Genomic DNA, 18044 nt, shown 5'->3' with positions numbered 1-18044 from the left:
GAGTTATTCTGGAGGGCTGATTTATACAGATAATACGGCTGTGCTGTAAGGAAATAGTTCAGAGAGATGGTCTGATAAAGGGATAGGAACTGTACACTATACCACTGCGTACTGTCTGTTGCTTTAAGTATGTTCCTATTGGCTAGTTTTCATGCTGTTTAATATCTCATGTCAAATTCCTTATGTTTTGTTTCAGCATTTTATCAATTCTGTATCAGATTGTTTGCTTGTTTTCAATTTCTGCCATCTATACCCTATTGGATCATCTATTGGATTGTTCCAGCCATTGATCATGTTGATTTTCACTTTATAAGTCTCAGGGGGAGTCTCAGTGGGAAAGTAGAAAAGAGTCCAGTAGCACCTTTAAAACTAACCAACTTTACTGTAGGATAAGCTTTCGAGAACCACAGCTCTCTTCATCAGATGCATGGAGGGTGTGGCAAAACGGGGCCTTTCCTCCCACTGGTAGACCCCGCTCTGCCAACCCCTCCCTTTGGCACCTCTGGCCCGGCACCTGAAGAGGCTGTCTCCCTATCCTGTCTCCGGGTAGTTGCTGCCACCACTGTCCCTGTATGAGGTCTTGGTTAGGCGGGCCAGCCTCCTAACCTCCCTCCTCTGCTAGTGGGCCCAAGCGGTTGGGGGACTATGTGAAACAGAAGAGTTTTCTTCCTTCATAAATTCCAAAACTCATTTATTTAACTTCTAACTATACACAGGCAAATATACAGTGAACGGAAGGAATAATAAAGCATAAACAGAAACCCCTACTCTTATCTCCTTCACGCCCTAGCTGGGTGTTGTATAGGGCAGGCACAATGCTTGGTTACTGGGGTTTAACTCAAACCTCCCACTCCCCTCAGCACCCCCCCTCTTCAGCCACCAACTGTCAACTTTTCCACTCGCCTCCCCTGACTGACTCGCTCTCCCTCCAATCACATTCTACTCCAGAACTGGCCCCTCCCCTCTGCAGCCCATAGAAAGTTAATTCCACAAACAGACAGAATGGCGTTTCTCCACAGAGGGTATGAAGAAACTGGTTAGATATATATAAGTGGTGAGGGGAGAGGGGAGTAGATGCAATCGGTAGCTTCTGATACTGGGATCGGTTTGCTTCTGATAATAAAATCAGTTACTTCTGATAATGAGATAACCATTCATAGTCTCTATTCAAGCCAAGCCTGACTGGGTCAAATTTACATATGAATTCCAATTCAGGTGATTCCCATTGGATTTTGTTTTTGAAAGGTTTCTTTTGAATTATGATAACCTTTAAGTCCTTGATGGAATGTCCTGGTAGATTTAAGTGTAGGTTAGTCTTAAATTTGGTTAGTCTTAAAGGTACTACTAGACTCTTTTCTATTTTGCTACTACAGACTAACACGGCTAACTCCTCTGGATCAGGCAGACTATAAACAACAACAGCAACAGTTTCTTTCTGTGGAGGGACAGCTATCAGCCAACACAGATCAATGGAACCTCCATATTCAGAAGCAGTACGCCTGATGACTAAATGTTAGGAATAAATAACAGCGTGGGGAGGTGTGGCCAACTTGCCTGCTTGTGAAGTCCCCGCAGGCTTCTGCCGTGCCACTTTGGCAATCTAATGCTGGACTGTGTAGGCCTGTAGACTAGTAACGTCTAATGGGATTGTTTCTGAATTCTTAACTGAAGCCTGTAGCATCACCTGGATACTCAAAAAGCTAACGTCCTTGGCTGGATTGGTTGATCTGTTATGCTGTATGTTGAAAAACAATGGTTTCTCCGGGGGAGTTCTTGGACCAGACCTCAAGGCTTGGGAGATGCTGTCCCTAAAAGATTTCAAAGGGCTTAGAGCCAAAACACACGTTAAGAAATACCTAGGTTCAGCACGTGTTCGCTTACCTCAAGGTTTGCCGGGATCTGTAGGCGTCCTGGAAGCTTAAAGTTTAGCATTTACAGAGCAGCAAAAAGGGGAAGGGAAATACAGGCGCCTGTATTTTAAGCTTTAAGCTTCCGGGACGCCTTTAAGCTTCCAGGACGCTTACAGATCCTTTAAGCTTCCAGGACTTTAAGCTTCCAGGACCCCTACAGATCTTTAAGCTTCCAGGACGCCTACTTTAAGCTTCCAGGACGCCTACAGATCCCGACAAACCTTGAGGTAAGAGAACACGTGCTGAACCTAGGTATTTCTTAACGTGTGTTTTGGCTCTTAGACTGGAGTAACTCTTCTTCGGATTGCACTACACAAGACATCTTACACAGGGACGCTCAAGTGAAAGATCTTACACTTGTTCTCCCATTGCGGATACACATGCACTGCTAGGGAGACAGAGTTCCCTTGAATATAAGACCACGCAGAAAGTAAGTCACTTGAGCATCCCTGTGTAAGATGTCTTGTGTAGAGAGTCTTGGCCTGTGCAAAGGGACGGACATTGTGTCACCCAGTGCGTGGCAGGAGGAACTAGGCAGTTGGCAGTACGGGACTGGATCCTGCTGACAGCTTTTAATAATATAGCTGCGTCCTCCAGAAATTAGTAGGGGGGAAGCAGAGTAGCTTCAATTGCAGAGAAAACGAGATGGGTGTTTTGGAGCATGCTAGCTGGCGTTGAGTGTGTGAGAGAAAATAACAAATTTACGCTTAGCTTAGGTTTAGAAAAGAAATAAGAGTTCTTTATTATAGGAACTCCAGACTCTGATAGGAAAGTGGAGAGAGCGATTCCTATCTACCTGTCTAGACTAAGGTTGGCATGGAGATTGCAGGACAAGTGGAGAGGAGCTAGACTTGTGTGACAAAGAGAGGAAGAGAAGAATGTCATGAGGAGGAAGTTCTGAGATTAGAAATCTACAAAGGCATAGTTCAGGGTGGCAAGGAGTAAACAGATGAGCTGACCTCTCTATCTTTTAACTTTCTGGTTTGTCCCCCTCTGAAACCTGAGGAAAGGGGCAGAATTAAGCTTCCTCTTCTAACCAGGGGGGGGGGGTCATCCTAGATAGGCACAGAGAGAGTGGAATTTAAAAATACTTAGCTTTGTACATGTTGAAAGCACTTTGTTTTCCATTGGAAGAAATGTTACTCCAACTACGATGCAGGCAAGAGACCAGCAAGGAGAACTTGGCTGTGTTGGCTGATGTGCCTAAAGATGGCCTTGGAGAGAATGCTCACAAAGAGCCTCATGCAAAGGTGGATCCATTCCAGCCCACATTACTAGCATTTCATATTGTCATAGTTGATGTAGACCCTGTCTGCTGGTATCTGCAGGTGTTTAGTAAGCAGATCACACACCGACTTCGAGTAAGCCTTGATTTGCGGGCCACCTACCTTGCCGATGCTGTGTAGGCTACACAGGGCAGAAGGCTGAGCAGAGCCTCCAAAGGACATCAGCTGGTCGGTTACAATATACTGGGCTGGCTTGCTGGTTGCCTTGGCCAGCTTCTGGGTGAACTCCCTGGGCAGGCTCTCGAGTACGGCCTGGCGGCTGACATTGGTGTTAACCACGAGCGTCGGCATCTTGGCGGCTGTGAGAATTACTGACAAAACACTTCCCCTTCTAACAACACCATCACAGTGGAAGGGGAAAACTTTTATGATGTCCAGGGCAGGCATCAAGGGGTAGGCATTACTGGGCACCTGAGCTCAGCAGACGGCCTTGGGTAAGCCACTTCTCTCAGCTCCAGCTCCCCAGCTGTATTGTGGGGATAGTAATAACAGTGACCTTCTTCACCACTCTAAGTGGGTCACTAATCTGTCTAGAATAGTGGTATATAAGCTTCTTCCTCCTCCTCCTCTTCTTTAAATTGGGGGGAGACATTCTCTAAAATGGAGGTAGAAATTCTCTAATCATCAGCATTTATCCACGGGAAAGCACAAACCTGCCTAAAGCAACTCAAGTCTGGACTTTTCTTGCCAACATGGCAGAAAGTGCCTTATTCAATCCTTGGCCCTTCTAGTTAAAGAGTCAGGTAGTACGTGATGTGCTGCTGCCAATCAGAAGAGGCAATACTGGCCTTGACAGACCAGTCCTCTAACTCAGTACAGAGCAGTTTCACGGGTATGTGTACAGTACTCTAATGTCATAGGACTGGAGATAGTAAAGAGTCCAGCAGCATCTTTAAGACTAACCAACTTTATTGTAGCATAAGCTTTCGAGAGCCACAGCTCTCTTCGTCAGATGATGCATCTGATGAAGAGAGCTGTGGCTCTCGAAAGCTTATGCTACAATAAAGTTGGTTAGTTTTAAAGACACTACTGAACTCTTTACTATTTTGCTACTACAGACTAACACGGCGAACTCTGGATCTATGGACATAGGACTGGAGAAGATGTTTTAAGTGCAAGTTGCGACTCCATGTCTGGCCAGCAGAGGGAGCATAGTTATTACTTCTGCTGAAATAAATTGGCAGCACAGCGAACGAACGCATGCGAGTGCGGAAAGGCATGCATTCGGCATAAAAAGGGGGGAAACAGGGGGGACAGGTTTGTAATAAAAAGAGGAGGGTGGAGGAAAGGCCAGCAAGAGGGAAGGTGCAAGGCTGTTATCCTGCCGAACCACGGAAAGGTTTCTAACTCTGCAATGAGATACCAAACAAATAAGACTCTTGTAATGCCTTGCCTTGAAGACTATTTAATTTATTGTTGAAACATAACAATGGACCATGGTGTGTAAGGAATAAACACAATCAAAATCACTGTATGAGCACAATTTCTGACGTATGGACACTACGCAATGCAGATTTAGCATAGTTCTTTCGTATACTCTTGCAGGTTTTGGGCTCATACACGGTGATTTTGATTGTGTACTGTGTATTGATTGTGTATTGTACTGTGGCAGAAGTTCTTGTGTCTGAAGTTCTGGGACCTCCTATATGCAAACCATGCGCTCTGCCACGGATCCACGTTTGCAGGAAAAGCCCTGATTTGAATTGCTGAGCCACGGCCCCTCCCCAAATGGATCCCAAAGAGAGACCAGCTACCACAGGATATGTGTGCCTCACCTGTGCCAATTGTGGTCTTCGGTCTAGATTGACAGAGATTGATTGATGCTTGTTGTGAGCATCGCTTGCGAAGGCTGAAACTCTTGATAATAGATCCAGAGGAGTTAGCCGTGTTAGTCTGTAGTAGCAAAATCAAAAAGAGTCCAGTAGCACCTTTAAGACTAACCAGCTTTATTGTAGCATAAGCTTTCGAGAATCACAGTTCTCTTCGTCAGATGCATCTGACGAAGAGAACTGTGATTCTCGAAAGCTTATTCCACAATAAAGTTGGTTAGTCTTAAAGGTGCTACTGGACTCTCGATAATGCTATTGCACTTCCAAAGTGGACCAGGAGAGGGTGCTGTGTTTTTATTTTTAAGCCTCTTTTGGTAGGACAAAAGATGACGGGAGAGCATTGGCAATAAATTTGAGGGTCAGCCAGCAAGCAACAAGGGTTGCCGCTGCAGACCTGGAGTAAAATGTCCAATCCCTTTAACAGAGGCTTAATGTTCTAACCTGGATAATCTGGAAGCTAAGCAGGGTTGGCCTTGGTTAGTAATTGGATGGGAGACCTCCAACGAAGACCAGGCTTGCAGAGGCAGACAGTGGCAAATGACCTCTGTTAGTCTTTTGCCATGAAAACCCCAGCAGGGGTCACCATAAGTCAGGTATGACGTGGGGGCAGGATTTCATTTTCAATGTCTGGAAATGGCATGAAGCTAAAGAACATTACTGTTTGTGTATGTGTGTGTGGGTGTTATTTTATAGTCTGCCTTTCTCATTGAGACTCAAGGTGGATTACACAGTGGGAGTCAGACATTTCAATAAACAATTTAACAGGGTATATATATATATATATATATATATATATATATATATATATATATATATATATATATATGCAAGTTTGCAAACATTCAAACCAGAAGAAATCCAATAGTGAGTTGAAGAAATTCTGAAACAGAACATAATTCTAAGATTTACATCTTAAATAACACAGGAACTACCTGGTAGAATCATACTTACAGCAATGGATAGTACATAGTAGTAAAGTCTATAGTTCCTATTTCTTTCCTGATGCATCTCTTTGAGGCCACCTTACAGTATGGCCCTCCTATTTGAGCTAAAAGCCCTCTTAAATCGTTCAGTTTTGCATCATTTGTGGAAAGCCAGGAGAATGGGAGCTTTCCTAACTGCTCCAGGTAGGCCGTTCCATAAGGTGAGGGCAGCTGTGGATTTTGCTCATGTTCAAGGTGGCACCAGTTCAAATGAGTGAAGCTGCTGTGGCGGAACGTGGGGAGAGAGGCAGTCAAGCAGCTATAATGGACCAAGGCCGTCCCAGTAAGCCTCTATTAAAGGGACAACAGTTTTTTCTCCAGGCACTTGACAAGCCTACAACTGACTGTGCCTGACCCATCTGGTTAAATCAAACATGCATAAAGGAAGGGGGAATATGGTTTTAAGCCCCAAAGGGGAGTGGAGAGACAAGAACTGATCTCCCCCTAGGGGAGTGTGAGAGACAAGTGAGAGAGACACACACATCTTGCTTCCTCACCTCTAATTTCCCCCTTTTCTCCCACCTGGGATTGTGTACCAGAAACGGTTCCTGGCCGAGATTCAGATGCCTGAGGGAAATGAGCACTGTTCAGGCACACGGCCTCACCCAGGCCTTCCTCTTGCTTTCAAATTCAAGCCTTGTGTGATTTGGGATTTGGGAAGCGTAGGGTTCAAAGAAAAAAAAAATCTGTTGCAATCACACATTCTTGGAGCCCCACTTTTTCAAATGCTTTGCTGCATTTTCCGCCTTCTTTATCCAGGCTGGCCAGGTACGAACGAGCTCAAGGATTTTCTTGGTGTGTGCGGGGAGAGAAAACACCCCCTTCTTCCGTAATAATAGAACTCGGGACACTCAATAAAGGGGATGAGCAATATGTTCAAAGCAGGCCAAAGGAAGTGCTTCAATGTATACAGGAATCAGCTTGAGGAACTCAGGGCCAAGCTAGACGTGCAGGTTTTCAAAGGGTTCCCCAGACCCGACTCAGGTTGCCACAGCCATACAGCAGTTGAAAAGTAAATGGCTATTAAAAAATAAAAAAGAGCCCAAATGGGTTCAGAATGCCTCTATAAGGGACGGAGGGGCTCCTCCCTCCCCCCCAACCCATTTCCCCATGTCACAACAGCACGGGAGAAGTGCCCCCCTGTTTTTATTACTCCATGTGCACAGAATACTCCATGTGTGAAGCAGAAAAAAACAGGGGGGGGGAGCCCTTCTTTGCTATTTTGACAGGGGGAAATGGCTTGACGGGGGAGGGAGGAGACCCTCCTCCCCCCGTGGAGACATTCTGAGACCGTTTAGGGTTTCCTTTATTTTTAACAGCTACTCCCCAAAGCTGATGTGTAGCTGCAGAGAACTCGAATGGAGTCTTCAGAAACCTGCACGTCTAACTTGGCCCTCGGTACCATAGGATGTAGCGACTGCTGCTAATTTACATAGCTTTAAAAGGGGATGAGATACACAGGGCTCATTTCGAGGGGGAATGCGCCAGAACGCAGTTCTGGCAGTTCCCCAAAGAGGTCACATGTCAGGTGACCCCGCCCACCGGACTCTCGGCCATTTTGAGCCCGTTTCAGCCTGGATTGGGCCCAAAATGGCCCAAATCAGGCCTCTGACGGGTGGTGGATCACTGTCCCACTCAGCAGCGGCCTGATCCTGACCATTTTGGGCCCCTTTGTGACCATTTTCAGACCCTTTTTTTGCCATTTTGGGCCCAATTTCACCCCCAAAATATTTAAAAGCTAAATACAATATAAAAAACTGGCTACAATAAATATCTTTAAAAACATGGATAGAGCTGTAGCCTGTCATGGAGCCTTTCAGGAGATCTGATTGGCTCCAGCAGGAGAGAGGATAGTGAACTCCACGTATTATTAATCTTGGCCGTTTTCACACACTGGTACGTCCCCGGAAAATTGCGCAAAACTCATGGCATGACGGCGTCTTCATAGTGCGATTTCCCATCATGATCCCGTTTAATGGCAAAATTTCTGACATCGTCGCATTATTAAACAGGATCATGATGGGAAATCGCGCTATGAAGACGCCATTGTGCTGTGAGTTTTACGTGATTTTCCGGGGGCTCACCAGCATGTGAAAATGGCCCTGGTCCAACTAGGATGGAATCTCCTTAAATCAGGACAGTGTATTTTAAAAGCAAAAGCAGAAGAGATCCAGATGACATGGGTGGTTGGGGTGGGAGGAATGCAGCCTACAATGTTTCTTCCTCTCTATAGTCCCTCAGCACAGCCAGTGTGGGGTTGGGTCTAGACGGTCAAACTAGGACCTGGAAGACACAGGTTCAAATTGTCACTCTGCTATAGAAGTTTGTTGGGAGACCTTGGGCTAGTCATACACTCAGCCTGACCTACCTCACAGGGCTGTTGTGAGGATAAAAGGGGGAGAGAAGAATCACGTAAACTGCTTTTGGTCCCCATTGGGAGAAAGGTGGGGCATAAATGGAAGTAAACAGGGCTTTTTTCCTGGGAAAAGAGGTGGTGGAACTCAGGGCCAAGCTACACATGACGAATGACACTTGAACAGCAAGTGTATTTCTCCCTGTTCACTTGCCCTCCACTCAATCCACTTGCCGTTCAAGTGTCATTCGTCATGTGTAGCTTGGCCCTCAGTGGGTTGCCAGCACAGGGGGCGACTCTTGGCGGGAGGTGGTGCCCCTGGTACCACATGTGCGCATGCAAAGTGCACGCACGCTCCCAGGGCTAATGATGTTACTTTGGGTCAGCTGGAACAAGGGGGGAGTTTTTAAAAGTTTAAATTGCCCTTGGCGAAAATGGTCACATGGCTGGTGGCCCCGCCCCCTGATGGAAGGCACGGAGGGCTATCTAAACTCCCCTCTGTCTGGAGATCAGGGGGCGGGGCCACCAGCCATGTGACCATTTTCAAGAGGTTCCAGAACTCCGTTCCTCTACGTTCCAGCTGAAAAAAAGCCTTGGAAGTAAATAAAAATAATAAATATAAATCAGCACCAGTTTCTTAGTTCCACAGCATTGCTGAGACAGGCCTTCGGAAAAAGCCACCATGCTGGTCAGGAAAGTTCATCTTTGACACAAAGTGGGCCTGTATTTACTCCCTATTACTGACACTCATCTAAAGCACCAAATTTAAGACCTGTCTAATACCAATAACAGCTCTAAACGGCCCCCGAATTGGATTGTGCCCTTTGCAGTACTTTTACCAATGAACACGAGTTGCGTTATTTACATAGACATTGCACGAAAAATAATTCTCTCCCTGCATTGTACAGGAACCTAGTTAATTATTATTGACTGAAAATATCTCTTTCTAGATTTAAGGGCAATAAAAACACAAATGAGGTTGGGTTGCTTGTAGCACATTAGATGTAATGTTCTTAAGAGACTGAATTGCCTCGTGCAACCTCTTAACTCTTTGCCAGCTTAAATGCTACAGGCAGGAGCTTTTTGATGCTGAATTTGGGGTGGAATTCATGAGCAGAGGGTCGCTGAAAAAATACCCTGGAAATCTTGTTGGTCTTTAAGGTGCTACTGGACTCAAACTTTACTTTTCTACTGCAGACCCACGTGATAAATGATGGGTGGGAAGGGAAAGAACCATGATAAAACAGCAGGTCCCAGCTCCTGACCTCAATCAGTGGCCCCACCCGGGAGGTTATCGATACGAAACAGTGGGATCCAGCCGGCGCTGCGTGTTGGGCGTCGTGGGCTCTGTCAACTGTATCCCACCAGTAACACCTCCACCTGGACCGAAAGAAAGCGATGACTGACTGTATATGGGAAACGTACCTGTTGGATGTCTTCCTTTTTGTATTATGTAGCAGTGTGATTTGTAGTGCGGTTCGCATGGGCATTCTAAGTTTTGACCTTGATGTATGATTTATTGTGACAGATACTTTTTGTGATTCCTTGATTATGCTGAGAGATTTATACTCCAATATATTGTTTGGACTACATTGTATTCACTGATTTACTAGGACACCCTACTCTTGTGTTTTCACCTTTCTTTGCTGCATGATTTAGGTTAAGCCTGAAAATATGTGACACTGGCTGGTCACTCGGCAAGCATCGTGACTGACTGGGGATTGGAACGTGGGTCTCCCGGATCCTGGCCCGACTAGTACACAACACTGCCCTCCTTGGTGTACAGCTCATTTCCATAGCCACTGAACTGCACTGACTCTCTAACAATGTCTGCCAACGGGAGGCTGCTGAATTGGAATTCATATGCAAATTTGACTCTGTCAAGCTGGGACTGAATAGAGACTATGAATGGTTATCACATTATCACAGGTAACAGATTCCCTTTACAGAGGCGTGGTCTGGGGGAGCCCAGTGATGCCTGGTGTGGGCTTTCGGGGACCACAGTTCTCTTTGTCAGATGCAGCTGGCAGGGAGAGCTGTGGTTATCGAAGGCTTATACTACATAGGAATTGGATACCTTCACTGCTACAAATGAATACGGCAAACTGACTGCACACCAAAAGGAGATGTTTACATTTCCAAGCAAAGGAATGTTTTGACTGCCTCCACGCTAATTGCATTCTGTCCCCTTGTGATATATGTCCCTTTCTTTCTCCCCTCTCATCCCTCCTCTTCTGTATTTGACCAGTTCGGATCATGCATCTGAAGAAGAGAACTTGATTCTCGAAAGCTTATGCTACAATAAAATTGGTTAGTCTTAAAGGTGCTACTGGACTCTTTTTGATTTTGCTACTACAGACTAACACGGATAACTCCTCTGGATCTGCCACCGACGGTGAACTTTAATGAGAGCAAGATGCGTGTTTTGTTTTGGCGCAGTTCTCCTTCCGCAGGACGGGGCCTGGGCTCACAGTCGCAGCCTCTTCTGTCAGAGGAAGACTTCTTAGGCTGTAGGAAGGCCTCGCGTCTCACTGAGTGGAGCGGGAGGATCACAAGCCAACTCCGCTGCTCTTGGTGGCCAGATTCTCTTCTGATACTCCTGAGTTCTCATTTCCATTCTCAGCAGGAAGCGTGCGAGCCTGCCAGAGCGAAGGCAGCAGCTGGCCATATTCTGTCTGGGCTTTCCAGACATTTCAGTGCTTGGTATTAAAAATGGATGAAGAATCAGTGTGTGTGTGTGTGTGTGTTTATTCTTTCCTCCTAGGATGGCAGCAGCTGAATTGCAAATTCGCACTTGTTGCTGAATTTTCTCTCAGGAAATGGCTGCAGTTCCTACTGCCAAAGATTCTGGCTTTACGTAACCTTGATCGGTCCTTCCCTTTCTGTCCTGAAAAAGACAATATTCACCCTCTCCAAATAAGTCAACAATGCATAATTAACTTAGAAACATAGAAACACAGAGACGGAAGGGATCTCCAAGGGCCATCTAGTCCAACCCACTGCGCAATGCAGGAAATTCACGGCTACCTCTTGCCTCATCCCCAGTGACCCCCCTGCTCCATGCCCAGAGGAACTCATGAAATCCATTCCTACACAGAAGTAAAGAGTCCAGTAGCACCTTTAAGACTAACCAACTTTTACTGTAGCGTAAGCTTTGGAGAACCACAGCTCTCTTCGTCAGATTTCTGAATGTCGGACGTCCAGAAACGGTATGCCTCTGACTGCCAGTTGCTGGGAGGTACTTCGGCCTCTTTGTTCTGGGGTATCTGGTTGGGCACTGCGCGAAAGAGATTGCTGGATGAGGGGCCAGTGGTCTGATCCAAGAAGGCTCTTTTTATGTTCTTAATGAAGTCTCTGACCTGAGTCCACCCAACCCTGTAAACGTCTACTGGTTTATCTACACGTACCAGGGGTCCCTAAATTTATGAGCTTATGGGCACCTTGGGAATTCTGACCCAGCATGGTGGGCGCAACCACAAAATGACTGCCATTTACGGTTGCCAGTTTGCCCTTGGCAACTGGTGGGGGATAGAGGGAGACCTGGCAGCGAGAGGGTCTCACATGTGCACGCCAGCATCTGATGATGTCATCACGACAGGAATGATGTCATCATGATAGAACCAGACACGGCTTCACCTTGCAATATCACAGCCTCACTTGGCAATGTGATGACATCACTTCTGGGCCTGCAGGAAGTGATGTCGTCACATCGTTGGTGACATCACAATGTCGGCAGGAAGCACCTAATGAGAGGGGTAATGCCTTGGTTCTTCTTCTCGCTGGGCATCTGAGTGGCAATGGCGGGATTCTGTGGGCCAGTAACAAAAAAGAGAGGGGTCCCAACCCAAACAGACTACAACAAGGGCACAAGCCCTAGGAACCCAATAAATCTATGATTATTATATCAAAATATTTTGTTATTTGTGTCTTACTCACCAAGTGAATACAAAAAATGTACAATCAGTCAAATATTTACAATGCATACATCTATAAATACAACAAGTACACACATCTGTCCCATAGTTGCTGCAAAGAATCAATGATAATTCTATAATCTAAGTATGCTGGAGTAGTCCTTGGAATGATTCTTCCTCTTGTGTTCACATCAGGATGGTCAATGTAAAGGTAAGTGTCCAAACCAGCAATATCAGAAGAGCCTAATAGGATCCCTCTGGATCTCCAGGTAGGTGGCAACGAGCCCGCCAGCTTAGAGTTGCTCGTTTTGGTTTCCCTTCATCCTGGCCTCCTCTACACACATAATAGTCCCAATCACACTCTCCAGATGGCCATTTTCGTTTGGATATTTTCCGTTTCTAATCAATGCTAATTCACAGCAGGTCAGCAGGGATTCTGCGGGAACAGGTGGGGGGGTGGCAACCTTTCTGCCATACGAGGTGAAGTCATCCACAAAACGGCTACCATAGGAGGCAGAGCCAATACAAAATGTCAGAAAGTGAGATGATATACAACTCTTAGAATAACTATGCAACATTTCAGGCAGAAGCTCTGTTTATCAGGAGGCTTTTTAATCTGCCAATCAGAAACCTTGCTGGGCAAAAGCCCCACCTAATTCCTAAAAGCACTTGGTGGGCACCAAGGAATGTGTTGGTGGGCACCATGGGTGTAATGTTCCCCTTTGGTTGTGGGTTCCCGGGTCCTCAGGTCCGTTCAGCAGAGACTAGCTGCCTCAAAACAGCTGTTGGCAACGAGACAACCAACAACCAACAACTTCAGCTAATATACAAAACCGGAAACTGGAACAGGAGCTCCACTGAATAGGACCAAACTAAACCACACAGGTATTAGGGGAGAAGTGGACTGTTCCATTACATACAGATATATACGCAATAAATATACCACACTGGTGACCCCTGGCCCATGCTGTTGTCCAGGAACCCTGGGAGCTGTAGTTCTGTGCAGACATAGATGTAACCTCAAAGTCAGGCTGTTACGTATTTGATGTTAACACAATTGTAACAGAACCCACCTAGCAAAACCAGTCAAGCTGCCAAGAGTCCACCTCGTCACCCCGAAATATTATTCTGCTCCCATTTCTTTTATTTCCCGGTCTGTCACTGGTAATTAAAAACAAAACACTCGAGGATGCAGAAATCTGCAATGGGACGGATCCTCACCCTCGTCCACCCACCCTGAAATATTCCTTAAATCCATTCCACCCTATTTATTTTCATAGGGGGAAATGCAAACCTTCCTGCCCAAATCCCAGTTGCTTTGGACACTGGCCCAAAGGAAAATTTACAAGCAGATTCTCACACTTCAACATGGCAAACCATAAGAAGCAGGCCAAGGGACGCCAGGTGTGTGGCCCAGGTGTGCTTCCAGATCTTTCCGTTTGGGCACGAAAAAATCCTAGCGCCAAGCAGGAAAGTCCCTGCTTTTTCCATTGTCCTACTTTTACTCTGAGCTTCTAAGAAAACCACCTAACCAGGTGGCTCGGCCTTGCTCTCTTTTTGTTTCTCAGCGGGATAGTAAAATGATTTGCTGTTTTGCATTTTAAAGACTTTGGAAAGAACCTTCCCAAACGGAGCGCCTTGAAAACGTTCCGTTGGTTCCAATCTAAGCGGACTTGGCTCTTGCAAGAAAAAATAAATAAATCAGTGCAAAGTCTCTCTTTTTTTTAAAAAAAAAAGTTTTATTAAATATAAATTTTAATTAACAATCAACCAAACATACAAACAATAACAACGTGCAATTAGAATTTCTTACATAGACAACGTTACCAGATACAATAAAAGTAATACATTGTTACATCTACATTTCCTTCTGATATATGTATACATAAACTTTTGTATATAATCCCATAGACCTTTCTCTTTAGCATTGTGAGTCTAGAATATTTTATGTTTAGAAGAAGCTATACACCTGTGTGATATGAATTGTTGTGTGTTTTCAAAATTCCAATTTCAGATTTTTTGATATATTGGTATTATGCTGTGCAAATTCTGGTTAGAAAGGTAGTCTATAAATGGCTGCCACTTTCCTGTGAAATTTTGGCATCTTTTATAATCTGATGGATAGTGTATAGTGCTCGTTATTTTCTCCATCGCCATGCGTTCCCATATTTTATTATACCACAAAGTTATGTCGGGTGGCTGAGGAGAAGCGCAAAGTCTTTTCAAAAAATAATTTTTCTGTAACGTCGTGGTCAAAAATGATACTTGCAACTGGAGAACAATAGCACCAATTGGATTAGCCGAATGTCATCTCAGCTGGCTGCATTTAGGCAAAGGAGATTTGGATTGCCTCTTGAAGTTGGATTTGCCTTGGTGAATTGCTTCAAAACCACCCAACTCTTCCACGTTAAGTATGTGTGCGCGTGTGGCTGAATATTTAGTTGTGATGCCAAATATTTGTGATACGGATCTTTAATAAGTCTCTAAGTTGTTGCACCCTTCGCACAGAATAAATTCCTGCTTGGGTGGATATACTGAGAGCACCGGAACTCTCCAAGTCCACCCAAAGATTTTTATGATTTATTAACTATTAGTCTGGTGTTTCAGTCGATGCCTGTGGCCGTTGGGAGAGATTTTCTGCCAGTGTAAAGTATGCATGTATTTCTTGACTGGGACCCTAGTTGGCTGTTTATTTGTTCTTTTAAAAAAATAATATATCGAAGGCAAGGATAGCAGAGACAGTTGAACGGTGGCTTAAAGCTACCATATTTATTTATTCATTGTGTTTGTATTCTTTCTTCTTTCTTTCTTCCATCATGGAAGTTGAGTAGGTGTACATGAGGCTCTTACGGAGTTCCCCATCCACTGTGTGTGGTTGTTATGTGCCGTCAAGTTGCCTCCGATCTATGGCGACCCTATGAATGAAAGACCTCCAACACATCCTATCATTAACAGACTTGCTCAGATCCTGCAAACTGGAGGACGTTGCTTCTTTTATTGAGTCCAGCTGTCTCATTTTGGGTCTTCCTCTTTTCCTACTGTCTTCCACTTTTCCTAGCATTATTAACTTTTCCAGAGAATCTTGTCTTCTCATAATGTGACCAAAGTACGACAGCTTTTTGTCATTTTAACTTCTAGGGAGGATGTAAGCAGTCGGCTTGGCCTCTGCCATCTTTAATAGCCATTTTAACATGGCTGCCTTTGATATTAAATGGCACCAGGCCTCTGGATTTAAAATGGCAGTTTGTATTGCAGCCAGAGGACCTCCATCTAGCAGTTGCTGAGTCCCACCCGGGAGACCCAGGCATGAATGGAAGGCCGCATAGGAATGCAGAGAGATTCACGGTGATTAGTTTTGCAGTCTCCCCAGCTCCTAAGGAATCCAGCGCAACAGAAGTTTCGCAGAGTCATGCCCACTTAACACATTCCTTCTCCTCCTCCTGTGATAAGATCTCCTGTTCTTGATTGAGGAGCTAATCAAATGACATTCATAAGTATTTACGGTTCATTCCTGGGCAGGTACATTCCCCAACTAAATTGATCAACTTAGCTCCGGTGGACTTCATTAACAAACAACCCCTTTTGTGCAGCGCTAGAACAAATTTTGCATTCTCTTTCACACACTCCAGTAGTTACCAATCAAGATTATCAAATCTTTTGTTAACCCCAGGAACTGACCGTTGGAGTCTTTGTTCTAACAGCTAGGTGGGTTCTCCCACCTCAGGGCAAGTTTTACTCTATAAGAGTAGTGCCTTGGCTCATTCAAATTGTGCACGCTTCCTGGCTGCTCCTTTAGGGTTGCTTCCGTAAGCCTCTCTCTCTCTCCATACATGCTTATCTGATCCAAAGCACGGTTCCCTTGAGATTTGCCCCGAGCCTCTTGATTTCCTGGCCGAGAATGCCGGCACTCGAAGCTCTCCGTCCGCGGACTTCCCTGCTCTTCGGATAGGTAATTATCGGATAGGTAATTATTCCACCTTCACCACTGCTTTTCCTAGGCCTCTTGAGTGTTTGCAATTTTGTGTGTATGCGTTTTCTCCTAGAATAAAACAATTATCCTTTAATTAAGAACACCGGCTTCGTGTGTGTATCCTTGGGAAAGGACTCCGTAAATTATTGGTGAGCAAGATCCCGTAGTTATCGGCCTCTCACATAGCTGTCTTCCTTCCTTGCCAATTCCCTCACTCTATTTACTCACAAGGAGACCATTCCAGGTAACAAGGATTCAGGCTTGATTTGAGCTACTACCCACTAATTTGTCGTTTTGGCTGTCCATGGTATCCGCAGAACACTCCTCCAGCACCACATTTCAAATTAATCAATTTTCTTCCTGTCAGTTTTCTTCACTGTCCAACTTTTATATCCATACATAGTAATAGGGAATACCATTGTTAGGATTATCTTGATCTTGGTACCCAGAGAGACATCTGTATCTTTAAGGATCTTCTCTAGCTCCCTCACAGCTGCTCATCCAAGACTCAATCTCCTTCTGATTTCCTCGTCGCAGTCTCCCTGTTGGTTGATGATTGAGCCAAGGAATAGAAACTCTTGGACAATTCGTTTTCTCATTGTCAACTTTAAAATTGTGTAACTTCTCAGTACTTTTGTCTTCTTGATGTTCAGCTGTAATCCTGCTTTGGTGCTTTCTCTTTCAACCTTCAACAGTAGTTGTTTCAAGTGTAACCACTGCCCAGGCTGTTTCTTAGTTTTGGCAGCTTTATTTGCCACACAATCTTGGGAGATGGCTGATCCCACACACAGACATTTTAAAGCAACATCCTTAATGTTTAAAATGGGGACAACAATTCCACTGTCTAGCACATTCCTAGCTTGCCCTTCGCTCTTTCTATCTTTGCCTTTTCCTCTTGTGAGCTCTGAGCAGCATATGTAGTCCTCCCGTCCCTATTTTATCCTTACAACAACCCTATGAGCAGGGCCGGCGCCAGGGTTTCTGGTGCCTGAGGCGAGATACCTGCCCTGCACACGTGCACTCCGGCCCTGTGCAATGATGTCACTTGTGATGTTATCGCACAGAGTGTCCCCCTCACCTGACCTGGGAAGCAGTGGTGAAGGGGCAGAGAGGCAGGCGGGGACATGGCCCACTTTCCCGTTTGCCTCCCTGTTCGCTGCTGCGCTGCCGGGGCGCCCAGCCCTCTTTCAGGTCAGGGGGGATTGTCGGGGGCTGGCTCAGCACCTCCTTCAGACTTCAGTGCTTGAGGCAGCTGCTGGCATGGCCTCCATGGACGCACCAGCCCTGCCTATGAGGTAGGTTAGGCTGTGAGGTCCAATATCATTCAGCAAGCTTCAAGGTATTGTGAGGATTAGAACTCAGCTCTCCCAGACCAGTTCAACACTTTAACCACTACTCTGCACTGGACTGGCCAAGAATGGAAAGCAGAAAGTCAGGACTGTCCCAGAAAGGAGCAGGCCTTTGCTACTGGTGTTGGTGCTGGAGGGTGTCCTATTTTTCCACAACACCTTTGTATCTCTTGCTGGGTTCTCTGTTGCTTTGCAGCTGTAGCAAGGAATCAAAGGCACAGAGATTTGTCACAGTTGACAGCCGAGCTGAAACCTGAACGTGTTCGAACATGGACTTTTTATCGTGATGTTTTTATTGAGAGTCATCTCAGTGCATGCAACAAAAAGAGGGGGCATATCTGTCCTCCCCCCCACACTGTTTCATTGTCATGCTGCCATGCAATTACATCAAAGCTATCGGTCTGGCAGGAATAGCTGCTCAAGGAAGGTTGCCAACATTCCAGGTGGGGC

The 18044-nt window shown here is 45.4% G+C and overlaps 1 protein-coding gene across 1 annotated transcript; it reads right to left on the bottom strand.

Moving 5' to 3' along the window:
• Positions 1–3184: 3184 nt before the first annotated feature.
• LOC129338018 (macrophage migration inhibitory factor-like) lies at positions 3185–3487 on the bottom strand. Its single transcript, XM_054992082.1, has one exon. It carries the CDS (start codon positions 3485–3487, stop codon positions 3185–3187), a length of 303 nt encoding a protein of 100 aa, XP_054848057.1.
• Positions 3488–18044: the final 14557 nt, after the last annotated feature.

The sequence above is a fragment of the Eublepharis macularius genome, chromosome 11 (assembly GCF_028583425.1).
Source record: "Eublepharis macularius isolate TG4126 chromosome 11, MPM_Emac_v1.0, whole genome shotgun sequence".
Taxonomy (NCBI): domain Eukaryota; kingdom Metazoa; phylum Chordata; class Lepidosauria; order Squamata; family Eublepharidae; genus Eublepharis; species Eublepharis macularius.
This window is presented reverse-complemented; position numbering and strand designations above follow the sequence as displayed.

Bases quoted from the DNA above. Each gene is read 5' to 3' on its own strand.
- LOC129338018 (XM_054992082.1), bottom strand. From the start codon at position 3,487: ATGCCGACGCTCGTGGTTAACACCAATGTCAGCCGCCAGGCCGTACTC.